The sequence below is a fragment of the Microtus pennsylvanicus genome, chromosome 1 (assembly GCF_037038515.1).
Source record: "Microtus pennsylvanicus isolate mMicPen1 chromosome 1, mMicPen1.hap1, whole genome shotgun sequence".
Lineage (NCBI taxonomy): Eukaryota > Metazoa > Chordata > Mammalia > Rodentia > Cricetidae > Microtus > Microtus pennsylvanicus.
Window position 1 is genome coordinate 40,721,060 of NC_134579.1, and position 17,443 is coordinate 40,738,502.

General features: G+C 42.6%; 1 protein-coding gene across 1 annotated transcript in view; it reads right to left on the reverse strand.

Annotated features, from left to right (window-relative positions):
• Cfap91 (cilia and flagella associated protein 91) overlaps positions 1-16,074 on the reverse strand; it is a 43,059-nt gene extending 26,985 nt beyond the window's left edge. Inside the window, exons 1-6 of the mRNA XM_075962420.1 lie at positions 15,895-16,074; positions 10,024-10,100; positions 9,156-9,313; positions 8,015-8,098; positions 6,993-7,049; positions 2,617-2,798 (exon numbers count right to left, since the gene is read on the reverse strand). Of these exons, the coding sequence (XP_075818535.1) occupies positions 2,617-2,798; positions 6,993-7,049; positions 8,015-8,098; positions 9,156-9,313; positions 10,024-10,100; positions 15,895-16,009 (673 nt within the window). The 5' untranslated portion in view covers positions 16,010-16,074. The remainder of the gene's footprint in view (positions 1-2,616; positions 2,799-6,992; positions 7,050-8,014; positions 8,099-9,155; positions 9,314-10,023; positions 10,101-15,894) is intronic.
• Positions 16,075-17,443: the final 1,369 nt, after the last annotated feature.

The following is a 17,443-nucleotide window of genomic DNA, read 5'->3' on the forward strand; positions in this document are numbered from 1 at the left end:
AAGAAATGAGTAGGGCTGGAAAGAATTAAGAACAGTTAAGCATTTTAAGAGTACTTGCTGTTCTTGCAGAGGACCAGAGTCTGGATCCCAGCGCCTATATCAGGTGGCTCGTAACAGCCTGTAACATCATTTCCAAGGGATCTCGCTCTATTTTGGCCTCTACAGGTGCCTGTACTCACATGCATATACCCTCCCTTGTGCCCCTCACACACAATTGCATAATTACATTTTTTTAATCTAAGTAAAATATGTTCTTAAAAAGAAAATGTAACAGCTTAAAAAGAAGTGAATAATCCCATGTCTAATACATATGAAAATAAATATATCTGGTATTTATATAGGGTTTTGTTTAGTAATTTAAAAATAAAAGTGAGAAAATACCATTTTCATACCAGACATCTGTATTATCTATCAAGTATCTTTACCTTTTCTAATGAAAGAAATTTAAAAATTAAAACTAAAGCTAAAAATTCTTTTAATCACGAGCCCCGCTCTCCTCTTCCGTCTCCCAAGATAAACACAAAAGGAATTTAGAGCATTCTTCCTAACCTTGGCATTTTGGGTCTCTGGGAGTTACACTTCGTTTTGTTTTCCAGACAGGGTTTCTCTGTGTAGCTCTGGCTGTCCTGGAACTCACTCTGTAGACCAGGCTGGCCTCGAACTCACAGTGATACACCTGCCTCTGCCTCCCTAGCTCTGGGATTAAAGGTGTGCTACCCGGTGATAAATTACACCTTTAATCACTTATAATATAGCAAGAACTGTTCAAATTTATCTACTCATCAATAGATATCTATCATAGAAGTATAATGATTCCTATCTTACAAATAAAGAAACCGAGGGGCTAAAATGTGAAGCCAGTTCCATGAAGCGGAGGTCAAGATCAAGCGCAGCGGTCTATACTGTGTTCTTTATACATCGGCAGTTATGCCCTTCATGAGGCAGGAACCAGAAACCAGATTTCATTTGAAGATGAAACAGAAAGAGCTACATAGAAACAAACGAACCGACTTTACATGCTGTTTTTACAATCACATGCGAGCTGGATTCACGTGTGCTTGCTCATAGCCAGAGGCTATGTATTATCCTGAAACTTGTCCTTATTCCACTCCATGGTGGGGGACCCTCGACTGCACTCTCAGAGCGATCCAGGACTTCATTCGGTTTAAGCTCACATCTCTGATGGACCCCTAGATTGTCTCAATATCTACATCTACTCAAGGCTGCAGCAAACCCCCTCCTTTGGTCTCACTGGGCCCAGTGTGAGCTTCTCTAGGATTCTCACAAGAAAGGCTTCAGTATGGAAGCTTGGATTTAAGATAGGATCGCATTAATTCTGGAAACTGCTAATTCTACCGTGGGCAGGTATTCCTGCTGGGTATTACAATTCCTCCCTCCTTCCCACAGGATTTATAGTCAATCTCAGTTGCCCCCTGCAGGCTTTGCAAACACAAAGGATTTGTGGATTCTGTGGGGAGTTTGAGAACTGTAGCTCTCTTACACAGGGACAGTTAGAGCAGGAGTAGGGATTAGTTAGAATTACCTGAAGATATAAGGAAGGAAATCACACCCATTTGAGCTCCCCTCTCACAAGCGTGGTCTGCTTCTGCTTTCCTCGCACCTCTTAGGCCTAAAGAACCATTTTTAATTTCTCTATAAAGTCTTGGCCTGTCATTCAGTGATTAAGCCCAATTAATCTAATGCTACAATTAGGCTGTGATCTTTCCCAGTAACTTCTAAGTACATGCTGCCCGTGCAGCAAGGTTACTAGTCTTTGTGCGTGTGTTGATTTCATGCTCAGCTCTCTTGTGGATCATTTTGTTTTAGTGCGATTCCTCAGTGTGCCGTTTTGAGACAGGGTCTCACTAAGTAACACTGGCTAGCCTGGAACTCACGGAGGTCCACTTGTCTCTGCCTTCTGAGCGCTGAGATCAAAGGCGTGCGCTGCCACAATGGCCTCTTAACAGATTTTTTTTAATATATCACATTTTATTTTATGTGCTTGGGTGTTGTTTTGCTTGCATGTATGACTATGCACCACTGACATGCCTGGCTTCTTGCAGAGGCCAGAAAAGGGTGTCATATTCCCTGAAATGGAAGGTACATATGATTGTGAGGGACGATGTAGATCCCGGGAGTTGAACCCAGGTCCTCTGAAAATCAGCCACTGAGCTGATTCCCACTGAAGTAACCACTGAGCCATCACCCCAGACTCTTATTAGGGTTTTAAATGGTTTTGCTGCTGGCCCTTATCCCATTTCTTTTCTGTCTTGTTCACGCTCACGTCATCTTACCTCTCTGTTGCATTCTGGGACTCATCTTCGTTTGCAAATAAATCTCTGACCACTTGTCTTCTTTTGAGAAATGTCTATTCAGGCTCACTGCCCAGTTTTAAGTAAGGTTATGTTTGCTTTCCATTGTGTAGTGTGCAGTCCTTGTATAGTCTGAAGACAGAGACTAACCCCTGCCTAATAATATATTATATACAAATATTTTCTCCCTGCATGTGAGTTATCATTCACTGTAAAAAGCAGAACTGCCTGAAAATACGTCATCCCCAGGAACTCAGTAGCTTGCACTGCTGTCTGCAATATTCAGTGACAGTTACCAACTCACCCCAAGTCAGGTTAGCCAGGGTTAGGAGCTCAGGAATAGTGTTTTGACACACGACATATTCTGGAGAGAACGGATCCGTTTGCACATCCGCATCCCGGTAGTCAGTCTGAGTGCCCACTGTAGACTTCGAAGGGATGACGGTATACTTGGGAGATTCAGAAGAAAAAACAAATGGTTCTATCCTAGGAGGATAAAATTAAAGGTTGAAACTCAATGTGAACATTTAGAACACTACAGAACCAGGTAAAAACAATTGTTTGGGCTTCGTTAAGACCCTCCGCCCTTTAAATGCTCACAGCGTCCAGCATGGCTATGAGTGTGCCCGTGTGCCCTACAGTTCCTAGAGAACAACCACATTGCTCTCACTGGCACCAGGGCAGTGCGTGGATATAAACAGTGTTTGTGTGCTGCACAGCCAGAGACGGCTCTCGGGTGGGGGTGCTGCATCCCCAGGTCTGGACTGCTCAGCTTCGCTGCATTTCCTGCTGCTTCTCTGATCTCAGTTATAGTCCAGCTTAGCTGTGTCTTTGCAGAGATGCAGAGGACAGAATGCTCGCTGAAGGCACCAGGACGCATGTGTCTTCGTGGATGATGGCTCTTTAATCAAGGCTGGGATAACGCAGTGAGCACGTGGGAGAGTTAGCAAACCCCCGCCACAAAAATCGTCTGCAGGGAGACTGCAAACGCATCAACAGAAAGTATAACCAGGGGCCGGTGGGATAGCCCAGTGGGTAAAGGCGCTTGCCGACAAGTTTGATGACCTGAGTTTGATCTCTGGAATTATATAAAAGAAGGGCAGAACGGATTCCCGCATGCTGTCCAATGTCACACATGTGCTCCCACACCCACATACAAACACCTCCCCCAGTAAATAAGTAAACAAATGTATCTTGGTATGGGGCATATACCTATAATCCAGTACTGGGAGACAGGGACATGGTGAGCTGGAGACAAGTCTGACTATATAGCAAGAAGTTGTCTCAAAACAAAATGCACAAGTGAGAGTATTTATACTGGGGCTGGGGAGGTGGCTGGGGGGAAAGTGTTTGCTGAACAAGCCTGGTGACTTGAATTTGATGCCTGGAGCCCACTGCAGGGGCATGTGTCTGTAACCCCAGAACTCCCAGTGGAAGATATGAGACAGAGAAAGAACCAGCAGGGAGCTCAAGGGCCATTTAGTCTAGAACACACTGCACACAGAGAGGGAGACCCTCCCTCAGCTAGCCTAAACACACTGCACAGAGAGACCCTCCCTCAGCTAGCCTGGACACACTCACAGAGAGACCCTCCCTCAGCTAGCCTGGACACACTCACAGAGAGACCCTCCCTCGGCTAGCCTGGACACACTCACAGAGAGACCCTCCCTCGGCTAGCCTGGACACACTCACAGAGAGACCCTCCCTCGGCTAGCCTGGACACACTCACAGAGAGACCCTCCCTCGGCTAGCCTGGACACACTCACAGAGAGACCCTCCCTCGGCTAGCCTGGACACACTCACAGAGAGACCCTCCCTCGGCTAGCCTGGACACACTCACAGAGAGACCCTCCCTCAGCTAGCCTGAACACACTCACAGAGAGACCCTCCCTCAGCTAGCCTGGACACACAGAGAGACCCCCCTCGGCTAGCCTGGACACACTCACAGAGAGACCTTCCCTCAGCTAGCCTGGACACACTCATAGAGAGACCCTCCCTCGGCTAGCTTGGACACACTCATAGAGAGACCCTCCCTCAACAAGAAAGAAGGAGAGACCTGACTCTCAAAAGTTGTCCTCTGACATACACAGACTGGCATGGTACATGAGTGCCCACACTGACACACATAAATAGACAGAGGAATGGACAGATAAGAGCATATGGAAACACAAAAGCCCAGAATAGCCAAAACAATACTGCACAATAAAGGAGTTTCTAGGGGTCTCACCATCCCTGATATCAAGCTCTACTATAGAGCTGCAGTAATAAAAACAGCTTGGTATTAGCATTAAAACAGACATGTGGGTCAATGAATCGAATTGAAGACCCTGATACTAATTCATACACCTATGAACACCTGATTTTTAACAAAGAAACTAAAATTATACAATGGAAAAAAAGAAAGCATCTTCAACAAATGGTGCTGGCATAACTGGATGTCGACATGTAGAAGAATGCAAATAGATCCATATCTATCACCATGCACAAAACTCAAGTCAAAGTGGATCAAAGACCTGAATATAAACCCAGCCAACTGAACCTCATAGAAGAGAAAGTAGGAAGTAGTTTTGAACGCATTGGCACAGGAGACTACTTCCTAAATATAATACCAGTAGCACGGACTTTGAGAGCCACAATTAATAAATAGGACCCCTAAAACTGAGAAGCTGCTGTAAGGCAAAGGTTACAGTCAATAAGACAAAATGGCAGCCTAGAAAATGGGAAAAGATCTTTACCAACCCCACATCTGACATCAAGTAACTAGAGACTAAAATTGCCAAATAATTCAATTTAAAAATGGGGTACAATCTAAGCAAAATTCTCAACAGAAGAATCTCAAATGCCCTAAAGACATTAAGGAATTGCTCAACATCCTTACCCATCAGGGAAATGCAAATCAAAATGACCCTGAACACCTATCAGAATGTCTAAGATCAAAATGCTGATGACAGCTTATGCCGCAGAGAGACAGCTCCATCACGGGTGGAAGTGCAAACTTGTACAGGCATTTTGGAAATCACTATGGCAGTTTCTCAGAAATTTGGGAATCAATGTACCTCAAGACCCAGCAATATCACTCTTGGGCAAATACCCAAAGGACGCACAATCATACCACAAGGATATTTGCTCAACTATGTTCATAGCAGCATAGTTAATAGCCAGAACCTGGAAACAACCTAGATACCCACCAACAAAATGGATAAAGAAAATATATGTGGCGCACTTACATAATGGAGTACTACTCAGCAGTAAAAAAAACAATGACATCTTCAAATTTGCAGGCAAATAGATAGAGCTAGAAAAAAAACCATCCTGAGTGAGGTAACCCAGACCCAGGAAGACAAGCACAGTATGTACTGACTCATAAGTGGATATTAGATGCAAAGCAAAGGATAACCAGGCTACAATCCACAATTCCAGAAAAACTTAGTAAAAAGGGGGATTAAGAGGAGAACACACATGGACAGTCCCAGGAAGGAACTGGGAGGGGGTAGAAGGGAGGGGATGGGGAATGGGAACATGAAGATTCAAGATGGCTGAGTTGAGGGAGGGACAGAGAGGAAGAGCAATGAAAGAGATATCTCGATAGAGGGAGCCATTATGGGGTCCGGGAGAAATCTGGTGCTAGGGAAATTCCCAGGAATCCACAAAGATGAACCCAGCTAAGACTCCTAGCAATAGTGGAGAGGGCATCTGAACAGGCCTTCCCTATAATCAGATTAGTGACCATCCTAATCGCCATCACAGAACCTACGTCCAGTAACTGATGGGAGCAGATGCAGTGACCCACAGCCAAGCACTGGGCTGAGCTCCTGGAGTTCAGTTGAAGAGAGGGAGGAGGGATGATATGAGCAAGGGGTATCAAGATCATAATGGGGAAAACCACAGAGACAGCTGACACAAGCTAGTGGGAGCTCACGGACTCTTAAAATCCTAGCCCCCCCCAAAAAAAACATTTCATGACTGATTCATCTTCCTGATAAAATACTGAGGCATTGCCACCCCAAAAGTGTGTATGTCAGGGAAACAAAAAAAGACGTGTGAAGTGTGTGTGTGTTACAGATGAAAAACTTAATTCCTCTTTTGATGGGACTCAAAGATGGAACTCTTGGGAAGTGATAAGCCTTCATGGGTAGATTGGAACCTTATAATGGTGCTAGAGGTAACAACTTAGGGCCCACTTCTTAGTATTTGTGAGCATAGTCTTTCCCCCTTTCACTACACGAGGACATGACAAGAGAACCCTCACTCAATGCTGGTACTTTGGTCTCAGACTTCCTAGCCTCCAGAAAGATGAGAAATGAATTTCTATTACTTATAAATCACTCAGTCCTCAGTTGATGACAATGTGTAGCACACATAAATCAATATCAGAAATATATTTCATGTCATAACCATTATATCCATATAGGCATGGCCATTCATCTTTATTACACAAAGTGTATATAAGATGGCAACATATGTCTGATACTTTGACCCACTAGAAAAATTATTAAGCTTAAAATTCTATGTAACACTATTACTCAGACCTTGGCACACAGAAAATTACCAAAGGGATCAGGTAGGCTCCTGACTATGGTGGTCGGTGGTTTATAGGTTGCAAAGCACCGATCTCGAGAACTGCCTTCCTGAAGTAAAAATGAAGTGAATGATGAGAAAGTTGCGCAATAAAACACTTACTTGACTGGTGCTAAGACAACATTGAGCGGCATCTGTTGAAGAAATGGAAGGAAGGGCCTGGGAGGAACAGAAAAACACGTGTGAGATTTTTGTACTGGCTCAACCTTTCTCCTTACTTAAATATTTCTTCCTTTAAAAAAATCAATGGGTTTGAATAAACTAAAAAGAAATGAGTAATATTCAAAGTTTTATGTATACAAAACCGCTGGAGATGCTCTTATTTAAAATGCAAATTCCCAGCTCTGGCCCAGGAGATCCCACCAGGATCTGGCACAGCTGGTTACTCGGCATCCTCACTGTGCACGCTGGTGTCTCCTAGGCAGCCATGTTCTCAGGAGACTCTCTGTACTCGGTCTTCAGGTACCTGTTAGTCTCCAGCAACTCCTCAAGTTCTTAAGACCTTCTGAGATGACCAAGGCCTTCATTTGAAGCTTCCCCTCCTGCCGAGAGCCTAAGAACTTACATCTATTATAGTTAAGAAATTAAATTTCTCTTAAAAAATGATGTTTTTTTAAGTATGAGAACATCTCCGTGAGGAAATGTTTATGTGTTATAAAGTAGATCAGAAAGTCACCTTTGAAAGGAAGTTAATTCAGATGTGGTATCAAGATTATCTTCCAACCCACGATTGGCGGGGATATCCTCATTTGAGGTTGGTCTGCCCTGATTTTCACAGGAGTAGCAGTCATTGATAAAGTAAAAGTTTGTGGTTGGGTTTGAACATTTGCAAGTATTGTCTGTTTGGACGCTTTTAGCAATTTCTCCTACCCGGTGCTTTCAAGATATGTGTTATATTTGACTTCATTTGATGACGTTTTGCTATCAACTATCCTTTCTTCGTTGCCATGGGTACCTCATCTGCCCTCTCGTACGTCTACTGTGAAGATTAGGTAACATCCAAGCAAAGAACTGACCCTGAGGGCTGGCACGCTGCACCCACTAGGAGTGACAACTGCTGCCACCACCATAAAGAGACTCCTCAGAGCCTCAGGCTCTAACATTTCTTACTCTTCACTTTCTACCTGTCAAAGAATTTATAGCGATTCCGTCCAGAAACATCCGCATCTTCGTATTCTTCCTTGGGCATCTGGAAGGAAGCATCCACCCTAAAATGAAGCAGAGAAATACATTCAAGCCATCCTCTCTACGTGTCGTGTTTCTGTGCAAACAGAGCTGAGCTTAGCTGATCTGGTAAGAGGAAAGTCAGAGTTGGGAAATGAACAGATTTATAAAATCCCCAATACGAAAATGCCATTTTTAATAAAAATAGCAAAATTTCAAAGACTCATTTCATGCCCTGTCTGGGCTACATTATTATTTATATTAACTTACCATGACTTACTTGTAAGTCATTTAAATAACTAAGATTTCAATAGATTTATTTTTGAAGGTGATTTACTTGTAAGTACAAAAACAAAAATAAAAAACCAAAAAAAACCAAACAAACCATAGTTTAGGTTCCAGAAGAAAAGATCAATTTTTTTTTATTTTCTATGTGTATTGGTGTTTTGCCTGCATGTTTGTCTGATCTTGGTGTTACAGACAGTTGCAAGCTGCCATGTGGATGCTGGAAATTGAACCCATGTCCTCTGGAAGAACAGTCAGTGCTCTTAACCACAGAGCTATCTCTCTGGCCCCAAAAAGATCACTTACAAATTTCTAAGATGAGCCACAGGAACAACAGACTGGATCATCCCTGGCTTTGGTGGTGAGCTGTCCTTTAACATACATGTAAATATGCATGCCAACCTTCTGAGAACTTTTAACCATATATAAATATGGTTTAATTGTAAATATATTTACATATATATTTATGTGTAAATTATATGTGTAAATAAATATATATGAGAATGATCACATATATGGCTAATATGTTATCATATTTGTTATATATAAACATATATTTTAGAACTTATTTAATATATTTACATGTTTTGCAAATAATTATAAAACTCATATATATTAATATACGGTTAATAAATATAACCTATATATGTATAAAATATGTATGGCTTTTATTTCTTAATCAGTTTTATTTTACAAAGAGGGCTTTACATCACAGTTATAAGTTTTCAAATCATGTGAAATAATTACAATTTTAAAAAATCAATATATTCATTAAAAACATGAATATATTTTGGAGCAGGATCCCCTGATACTTACGTAGCACAGAGTCGAAGGACTTCTTTGTGTCTGGCTTCTTGTCCCCTCCATTCTCGATTGACACACAATGGGACAGGATCTGACTTGTTCCAATACATGGAATATCGTGGATGATGAAACAGGTTACTAAACATGGACCTAAAGTGAGGAACTTTTCTCTGATGGTGGGAAAGGGAGGCAGAGAGGAAAAGGTCAAAATTACATGGTCAGGTTTTCTAATACAACTTATTTACATTGTAAGTTTTTTCAAAAGCACAAAACGACGTATCTAGCACCAGAGGAGGAGTTACTAGTGCGTGCATAGACTATCTTTAGGAAGAAACCCAAAAGGTTGGCAACCGTATTCATGTGACAGGAGTTAGGACTATATTATTCTCTACTGTATATGCTTTTCCAGCACTTAAACTTCCTAGCCCAGGCGCACACACAATTTCCATTGACTTAGCTCATGGGTTCCTCTGCGTGTGCGTGTGCGTGCTCGTGCGCATGCGTGTGTACATGAACCCAGGTGCCCACAGAGGCCAGAAGAGGTCATCCAATCCCACAGAACTGCAGTGACAGGCAACTCAGTTGCAAGTGGTTGTGAGTCACCGCACCTGGTTGCTGGAAACTGAACTCCCATACTTTTGCAAGAGCAGCAAGCACCATTAACCTCTGAGCCGTCTCTCCAGACCAGTTTATGGGTTTTTTGTTCGCTATTACTTAACCCCTGCAATGAGCTGCGTGTCCTAACATGCCTGGTCCCTGTAATCATGGTGCAGTAATTCCTACAGTACCCCCAATCCGGATTAATCGTTCTGATTAGTGCAGTAGCCAAACCTGCTGATTCCTATTGATTAGGTTGTGCTAGTAGATAAGTTAGACTTACCAGTCTGCTTCGAACCAGGGTGGCTTGGATATTCGCCTGTGCATGGTCTCGCTCACTTGACACAATGAATAACGGGTCTGTAAAGAGGTAGAGTGACAGAGATTAAAGCATGTTTACACCTCCAGGGAGAATCCTGGGCAAAGAATGCAACTTTCTCCCCCTTATCTCTCTCTCGTCTTTATTTATTTTTTTTCTATTTTTAATTGAAGATAGATTTTTTCATACAATATATTCTGATTCTGGTTTTCCCTCTCCAAACTCCTCCAGATCCTCCCCCTTCCCACCCAAATCCACGCCCTTTCTTTCTCTCTTTAGAAAACAAACAGGCATCTAAAAAATAAGTAAAATAAGATAAAATAAAATAAGTAAGTAAAGAAAATAAGTAAAATAAGATAAAATAAAAGCGAACAAATTGGAATAAGATAAAGCAAACAAAGAGAAGAAGAAAACAAAGGAAAAGCACAAGAAACATATATAGACACAGACACACACACACATTTGCTAATCCCTAAAAACATAAAAGTGGAAGCATGCTATATATGCAGAAGACAATTAGAGGAAACAAAGTCCCTAACAAAACATTATGGGACAAAGAATCTTCAGAAATGCCATCGTATTTGTTTCGTGTTGGCTTCTACTGCTGGGCACAGGCCTGGCCTGGAGAGTGATTTGTTTACCCAGTGAGACTCTGTTGGAGAGAACTAAGTTTTGCTTTGGGAGCAGTTATCAGCTGGAGCCGGCTTCTGGGTTAGGGATGGGGGCTTGTGTCCATTTCCCTCTCAGCACTGGAACCCCCTCTGGCTTGGACCCATGCAGGCCTGTGCGTGCTACCACGGGCTCTGTGAATTCGTGTATCAGTCCTGCTGGGTTTACAAGGCTTTGCATCCTTGGCGTCCTCCATGTCCTCTGGCTTTTACAGTCTTTCCACCTCCTCTTCTGTGGAGCTCCCTGAGGAGAGGGATTTGATGTGTTCATCCCATTTAGGACTGAGTGTTCCGATGTCTCTTTCTCTCTGGATATGGTCCAGTTGTGGGTCTCTGTGTCTATTCCCATTTACTGCAAGAGGAGGCTTCTCTGATGATGGCTGAGCAAGACACTGATCTATGTTATAGCAGAATGTCATTAGGAGTCATTTTATTGCTACATTCCTTTGGCAGAACAGTAGTTGGTGCAGGAGAATTGTCTGTATTCTGTCAATCATGTTTTAAATAAATGCTAATTGGCCAGGCAGGTCAACCAGACAGGAAGTAAAGGTGGAGCGATGAGAACAGGAGTATTCTGGGAAGAAGGAAGCTCTTTCTCCGGTCCTGTCTCAACCGCCTAAGAAGCAAGATGTGACCTGCCCCACTGAAAAAAGTACTGAGCCATGTGGCTAACATAGACTAGAACAATGGGTTCATATAAGCTACAAGAGCTAATAAGAAACCTGAGCTAATGGGCCAATCAGTTTATAACTTATGGAGACCCCTGTGATTTCTTTGGGACTTGCCAGCTGTGGGAACTGGGCAGGACAGAAATCCCCATAAGCCCGCTCCTCCTGTTACAAGTAGTATTTTATTTTCCCCTCGGTTTGTGGCCTATCGAGTCTCAGGTTCTTGGCCTGAGCAGTGTCGGGGATGGGTTCCAGCTTTAGAGCAGGTCTAAATCCAATCAGACATTGGTTGGTCACTCCCAGAAGCTTTGTGCCACTGTTGTATATTTTGAAAATGAATGGTTTTACATTTGTTTATTTGCCACTGCTCATTTGCAGATACAAAAGGACAACTTGCAGGAGCCAGTTCCCTCCTTGAACCACGTAGGTTCTAGGACAGAAACCTGGGTCATGAGGCCCTTACATACTGAGCTATCTTACTGGCCCTTTCTATTTTTAATGCTGAGCCTTGCTATATGTTGTCCGAGCTAGCCCTGAACTCCTGATTCTTGCTATGTTGTCCGAGCTAGTTCTGGATTCCTGATTCTTGCTATGTTGTCCAGGATAGCCCTGAACTCCTGAATCTTCCTGTCTCTGCCGTCTGAGCAGGAAGGAAGGGCTGGAGGTAAACACCACTATGCTTGAATTGCAATTTAAGTGGAAAGCAAATTAGAGGGTTTAGACAGTGCCTAACTGTAGCAGGTGATGGTCCTGTTACCCTCTCCCACCTACCAGGGACTCTCTTGGATGTGTTTCTTTCCTGTGAATTCCAAGTCACCTTGTGGAATTGGGATGCAAACAAAAAGCCTATCATGTTTCTAGCACAATACCCTAAATACTCCTTTTTCTCCTTCTTTTCGGGTCTGGGTCACCTAAAATATACTTCAAGAGGAGGAATCTTGTATATAAACACTATTCCCATTTCTAGTCAAAAGAAAAAATTTTTAGCAGTGCGGGGAAGATGGCTCAGTAAAGTGCTTATGGCACCAGTGTGAAGATGTGGGTTTAGAGCCCCAGCAAGTATACAAAGAGACAGCACAGCAGCCTATATACTTGTAATTCCAGAACTTGGGAGGTGGGGCCAGGAGGATTCCTAGGGCACTACAGCAGAGTCTGTAAGCTCTAGGTCTGATGAGACCTTGTGTTAAAAATAAGGTGGAGAATTCAACGCAATGCCCATCAAAATCCCAGCAAAACTCTTCAAAGACTTCGAAAGAATGGCACTCAACTTCATTTGGAAAAGCAAAAAACCCAGGATAGCCAAAACAATTCTATACAATAAAAGAACTTCTGGAGGCATCACAATCCCTGACTTCAAACTCTGCTACAGAGCTACAGTACTAAGAACAGCCTGGTATTGGCATAAGAACAGACAGGAGGACCAATGGAACCGAATGGAAGACCTGAATATCAATCTACACATCTTCAAACACCTGATCTTTGACAAAGAAGCAAAAATTATCTAATGGAAAAAGGAAAGCATATTTAACAAATGGTGCTGGCATAACTGGGTATCAACATGTAGAAGAATGAAAATAGACCCATATCTATCAACATGCACAAAACTCAAGTCCAAATGGATCAAAGACCTGAACATAAAGCCAGTCACACTGAACCTCATAGAAGAGAAAGTGGGAAGTACACTTGAACACATTGGCACAGGGAATCACTTCGTAAATATAACCCCAGCAGCACAGACACTGAGAGAAACAATTAATAAATGGGACCTCCTGAAACTGGGAAGCTTCTGTAAAGCAAAGGACACAGTCAACAAGACAAAACAACAGCCTACAGAATGAGAAAAGATCTTCACCAACCCCACATCAGGCAGAGGTCTAATCTCCAAAATATACAAACAACTCAAGAAATTGAACACCAAAAGATCACATAATCTAATAAAAAAAATGGAGTACAGACCTAAACAGAGAACTCTCAACAGAGGAATCTAAAATGGTTGAAAGACACTTAAAGAAATGTTCAACATCCTTAGTCATCAGAGAAATGCAAATCAAAACAACTCTGAGATTCCATCTTACACCTGTAAGAATGGCCAAGATCAAAAACACTGATGACAACTTATGCTGGAGAGGTTGTGGGGAAAAGGGAATACTTCTGCATTGCTGGTGGGAATGCAAGATGGTACAACCCCTTTGGATGTCAGTGTGGCAATTTCTCAGTAAATTAGAAAACAATCTTTCTCAAGTCCCAGTAATATCACTTTTGGGTATATATCCAAAGGATGCTCAATCGTGCCACAAGGACATGTGCTCAACTATGTTCATAGCAGCATTGTTTGTCATAGCCAGAATCTGGAAACAACCTAAATGTCCCTTGACGAAAGAATGGATAAGAAAAATGTGGTACATTTACACAATGGAGTACTACACAGCAGAAAAAAAATAACGACAGCTTGAATTTTGCAGGAAAATGGATGGAGCTAGAAAACATTATTTTGAGTGAGTTAACCCAGACACGGAAAGACAATTATCACATGTACTCACTCATAGGTAGTTTTTAAACATAAAGCAAAAAAAAAAAAAAACTAGCCCACAAACCACAATCCCAGAGAACTTAGACAACAATGAGGACACTAAGAGAGACTTACATAGATCTAATCTACATGGGAAGTAGAAAGTAGAAAAAGACAAGATCTCCTGAGTAAATTGGGAGCATGGGGACCTTGGGGGAGGTCTGAAAGGGGGAGGGGAGAGGCAGGAAGGGAAGCAGAGAAAAATGTAGAGCTCAATAAATATCAATACAATAAAATTACAACAACAAAAAAAATAAGGTGGAGAACAATTGAGAAGGGCTTCCAGTATTGATTCCTGCCCCCTCCCACCACACACACACACACACACACACACACACACACGGTGGATAAATTTGGGCACCGTTTTCCATGTTCAGTGCACTGGAAGGATGCAGCTATCATGACATCTTGAGAACTGTAGACATGGTAAGAAAATATTGTTTCTAATAAGAAATAAATATCATCAGTCATCTTTAGAATTCATCCCTCAGATTTATAAAGACTCTGTTGATGATGGGCCCACGTTATCTCTCCAAAGGTCAACAAATGATTAACCCATTCTGGTAAGTACCTGCTCCCTGGGCATATCTTTAGCGATGAAGAGTACTGGTGACTGAGTGTATTATCTATTACGATCGAGCCACATGAGGCTGGAGAGATGATTCAACTAGTAAGAGCACTTTCGCTAGTCTAGCTGCTAGTCTAGAGTCTAGCAGAAGGCTTGGATTCCATTCCCAGCACCCGCAAGATGACTCACAACCATCTGGATCTTTAGTTCCAGGGGATCTGCTGCCCTTTTCTGACCTCCAAGGGCACCAGGTACACAGGGGTGTAATAATACATGCACATACAATACGGTACATAAGTATAAAACTTTTTTTAAAAAAAAAATCAACCAACATGACACTAAATTCATAAGCAGCTTTTGGAGAGACATTTGATTTCCCAAATAGATTTTTCTCTAGGGGAACAAATACCCTGGCCAAACATTTATAAGATTTATTTCCTAAGATGAAACCAAGAGTAACAAAGTAGACCATTAGGCAGAACACGTGAGCTGTCATTACAGCGCCCAAGCCAAGGCAGATGGGTCTTATGGATGTCTCGTGGGAACCCAAAGGGACATAGTTGAAAATAGTGTCGGGTTCAGGTGACAGCCTGGTTCTACCGAGGGCAAAATTCGAGAAAGAAGGCATCACGCGTAAGCAGTTGCGGTAGCTGTAGCAGCAAATCCAGTAATTTAGTTAACACTTACACACATAGCATTGTGTGCTGGAATAGGTCCTAGAAGGCTACAAACACGAATGGATCAGAAATTAAGGTCCGGAGAAACAAACCACGTATGGAAAATCGGGACATTAGCATAAACTGGAGTTTAATTAGCCCCGGGGGAATCAGTGCACCAAGTCTATTAACAATGTTTTGGTAGATAAGAAGGTTGAACGAAAACAAAAGGCCCTCTGAAAACAAACGCGAGAGAAACTGGCACCACTTTACCCAGAACACCGAACTTGGAGTTGTCTGGATCCTGAGGGCAGGAAGATTATTTTCGCTGCACGTTTTATGCAGGTTGAATGCGGGCCCGTTGCTTGAGTTTGCAGCTCAGCAAGTCATTTCACACTTTCCTGAATGTGTACCCAAAACCTCGGACTAGGTTTCAGGAAAATCAGTTATCAGGAGAAAAAAGGGTGACCCCGCCTATTGTTTGGAGAAGCTGAGCGCACCTGTGGCTTCCGACACGCCGCAGCGCGTGGCCACCTGCGTGCAGGGACCACTACCCCTAACTATGCGGTCTGGGGACAGGGGGCTTGTCCTGGAGCTATTTTATTTTATTTTATTTTATTTTATTTTATTTTATTTTATTTTATTTTTAGCAAGCTACACCCCTACCAGGTAACATTAACTCTTAGGAGGAGTGGACAGCCCTTACCGTACAGGAAATCATACGTTCTACTGCCGCTGCCCTTGGCCCCCAACCGCTGGCACCGGTACGGAAACCCCTGAAGCTTGGTTCTGGGCTCCTGGATGGTCACTGTGCGGCTCATGGTGCTGCCTCTTTCGTCTGGCCAGCAGAACACCAGCTATGGGAGGTTTGGTAGCTGGGTACACCGTAGCTATAGCAACCTCAGTCTCACACGCGGGGTAAGGGGCGGGGCGAGTTTCAGAGGCGGGACAGCAGGGCAGGGAGGGTTGGGGGCGGAGCGGGACCTAGATGGGCAATTTGAAGAGGCAGGTCTGAGTGACAAAGTAGATTTGGGGGGGGGGGAGGGATGCACGGTAGGCACACCTGGCAGGATGAAGAAGCAGGATGTGGAGCTCCCTGAGGAGTTGGGAACTGAAAGGAAGGAAGGAGGCAAGAGAAAGGAAACGCTGATGTGGACGGAGGTGGGGCTAGGAAGAAGAGCTAGGGGGCAGACGACCTCGCTCCCGCCCAACTAGGGTTTAGAGCACAAGGGCTACTCTAGAAAACCAAGAAACATTGGCTAGTAACAGCCCTTGCCACCAGTCTGAGAGGTTTAGTAACCTTCTAGAGGAATTGGGTACTTTTCTGAGAGCCTCTTTTCGCAGGATCAAGGAATCCAAGCTCCTAAATGCTGGGCCTTGGGGCAGTAACCAAGATAAGATCAGCTTCAGAGTGAACTAGAACAGCAATAATTGGAAATCTGTCTCCAAGCTGCTGCTCTTTGCGTTAGAGCAGAGGTGGACAATTCGGCGCATGCGCAGTAGGCTCTGCTAAGCAAAATAAATAAAATAAAAATTTAAAAAATTTTAAAAAGGGTCAGTTTTTGAGAATACTCAACTTTTTGCCCACGACACATTCTTCTTTTTAAAAGAAATTTCATTAATTTATCACTTTACTTTAAAAGTAACCAGCATCTCAAATTAATGACGTTATTTGCTCATTATTGGTGGCTGCAAACTAAATTTAGGGTCTCACCCACGCTACAAGCGCTCCCCTACTGAGATACACTCTAGCCCAAGCTATAGATTTTTTAAAAAATGCTACCATCATAGCTAACAATGTTAATACTAATTATTTTGTTTGTTCAAGCTTATAGTACATATTTACATTTACATGGTTGACTCAAAGATGTTATTTATTCTTGGTCCGTCTCACTAAGGATGTTTTTAAGCCTCATTTTGTTCTAGAGCACTGAGTTTCTACCATTTTGTAATTTAAAAAATTTTCTTAAACTAACTTGGTTCTCCTGAACTACAATGATAAAGATAAGATCAATGCTAGATTTTTTTTTTATGCATCAAAATCAGAGAAATGAGCAGGGCATGCTAGTGCATGTCTTTAATCCCACCCGAGACAGCTGTATCTCTGTGAGTTTGGAACCATATGCTTTGTTGTTTTTAGTACTGCTGCTATGGTTGCATGCATTTCCACATATCTGATATTCTAATTAGCTCGAACTTTACAGTTTCTAAAATAATATTTCACTTTAGAACATATTTTGGAAAGTTGATTTTTC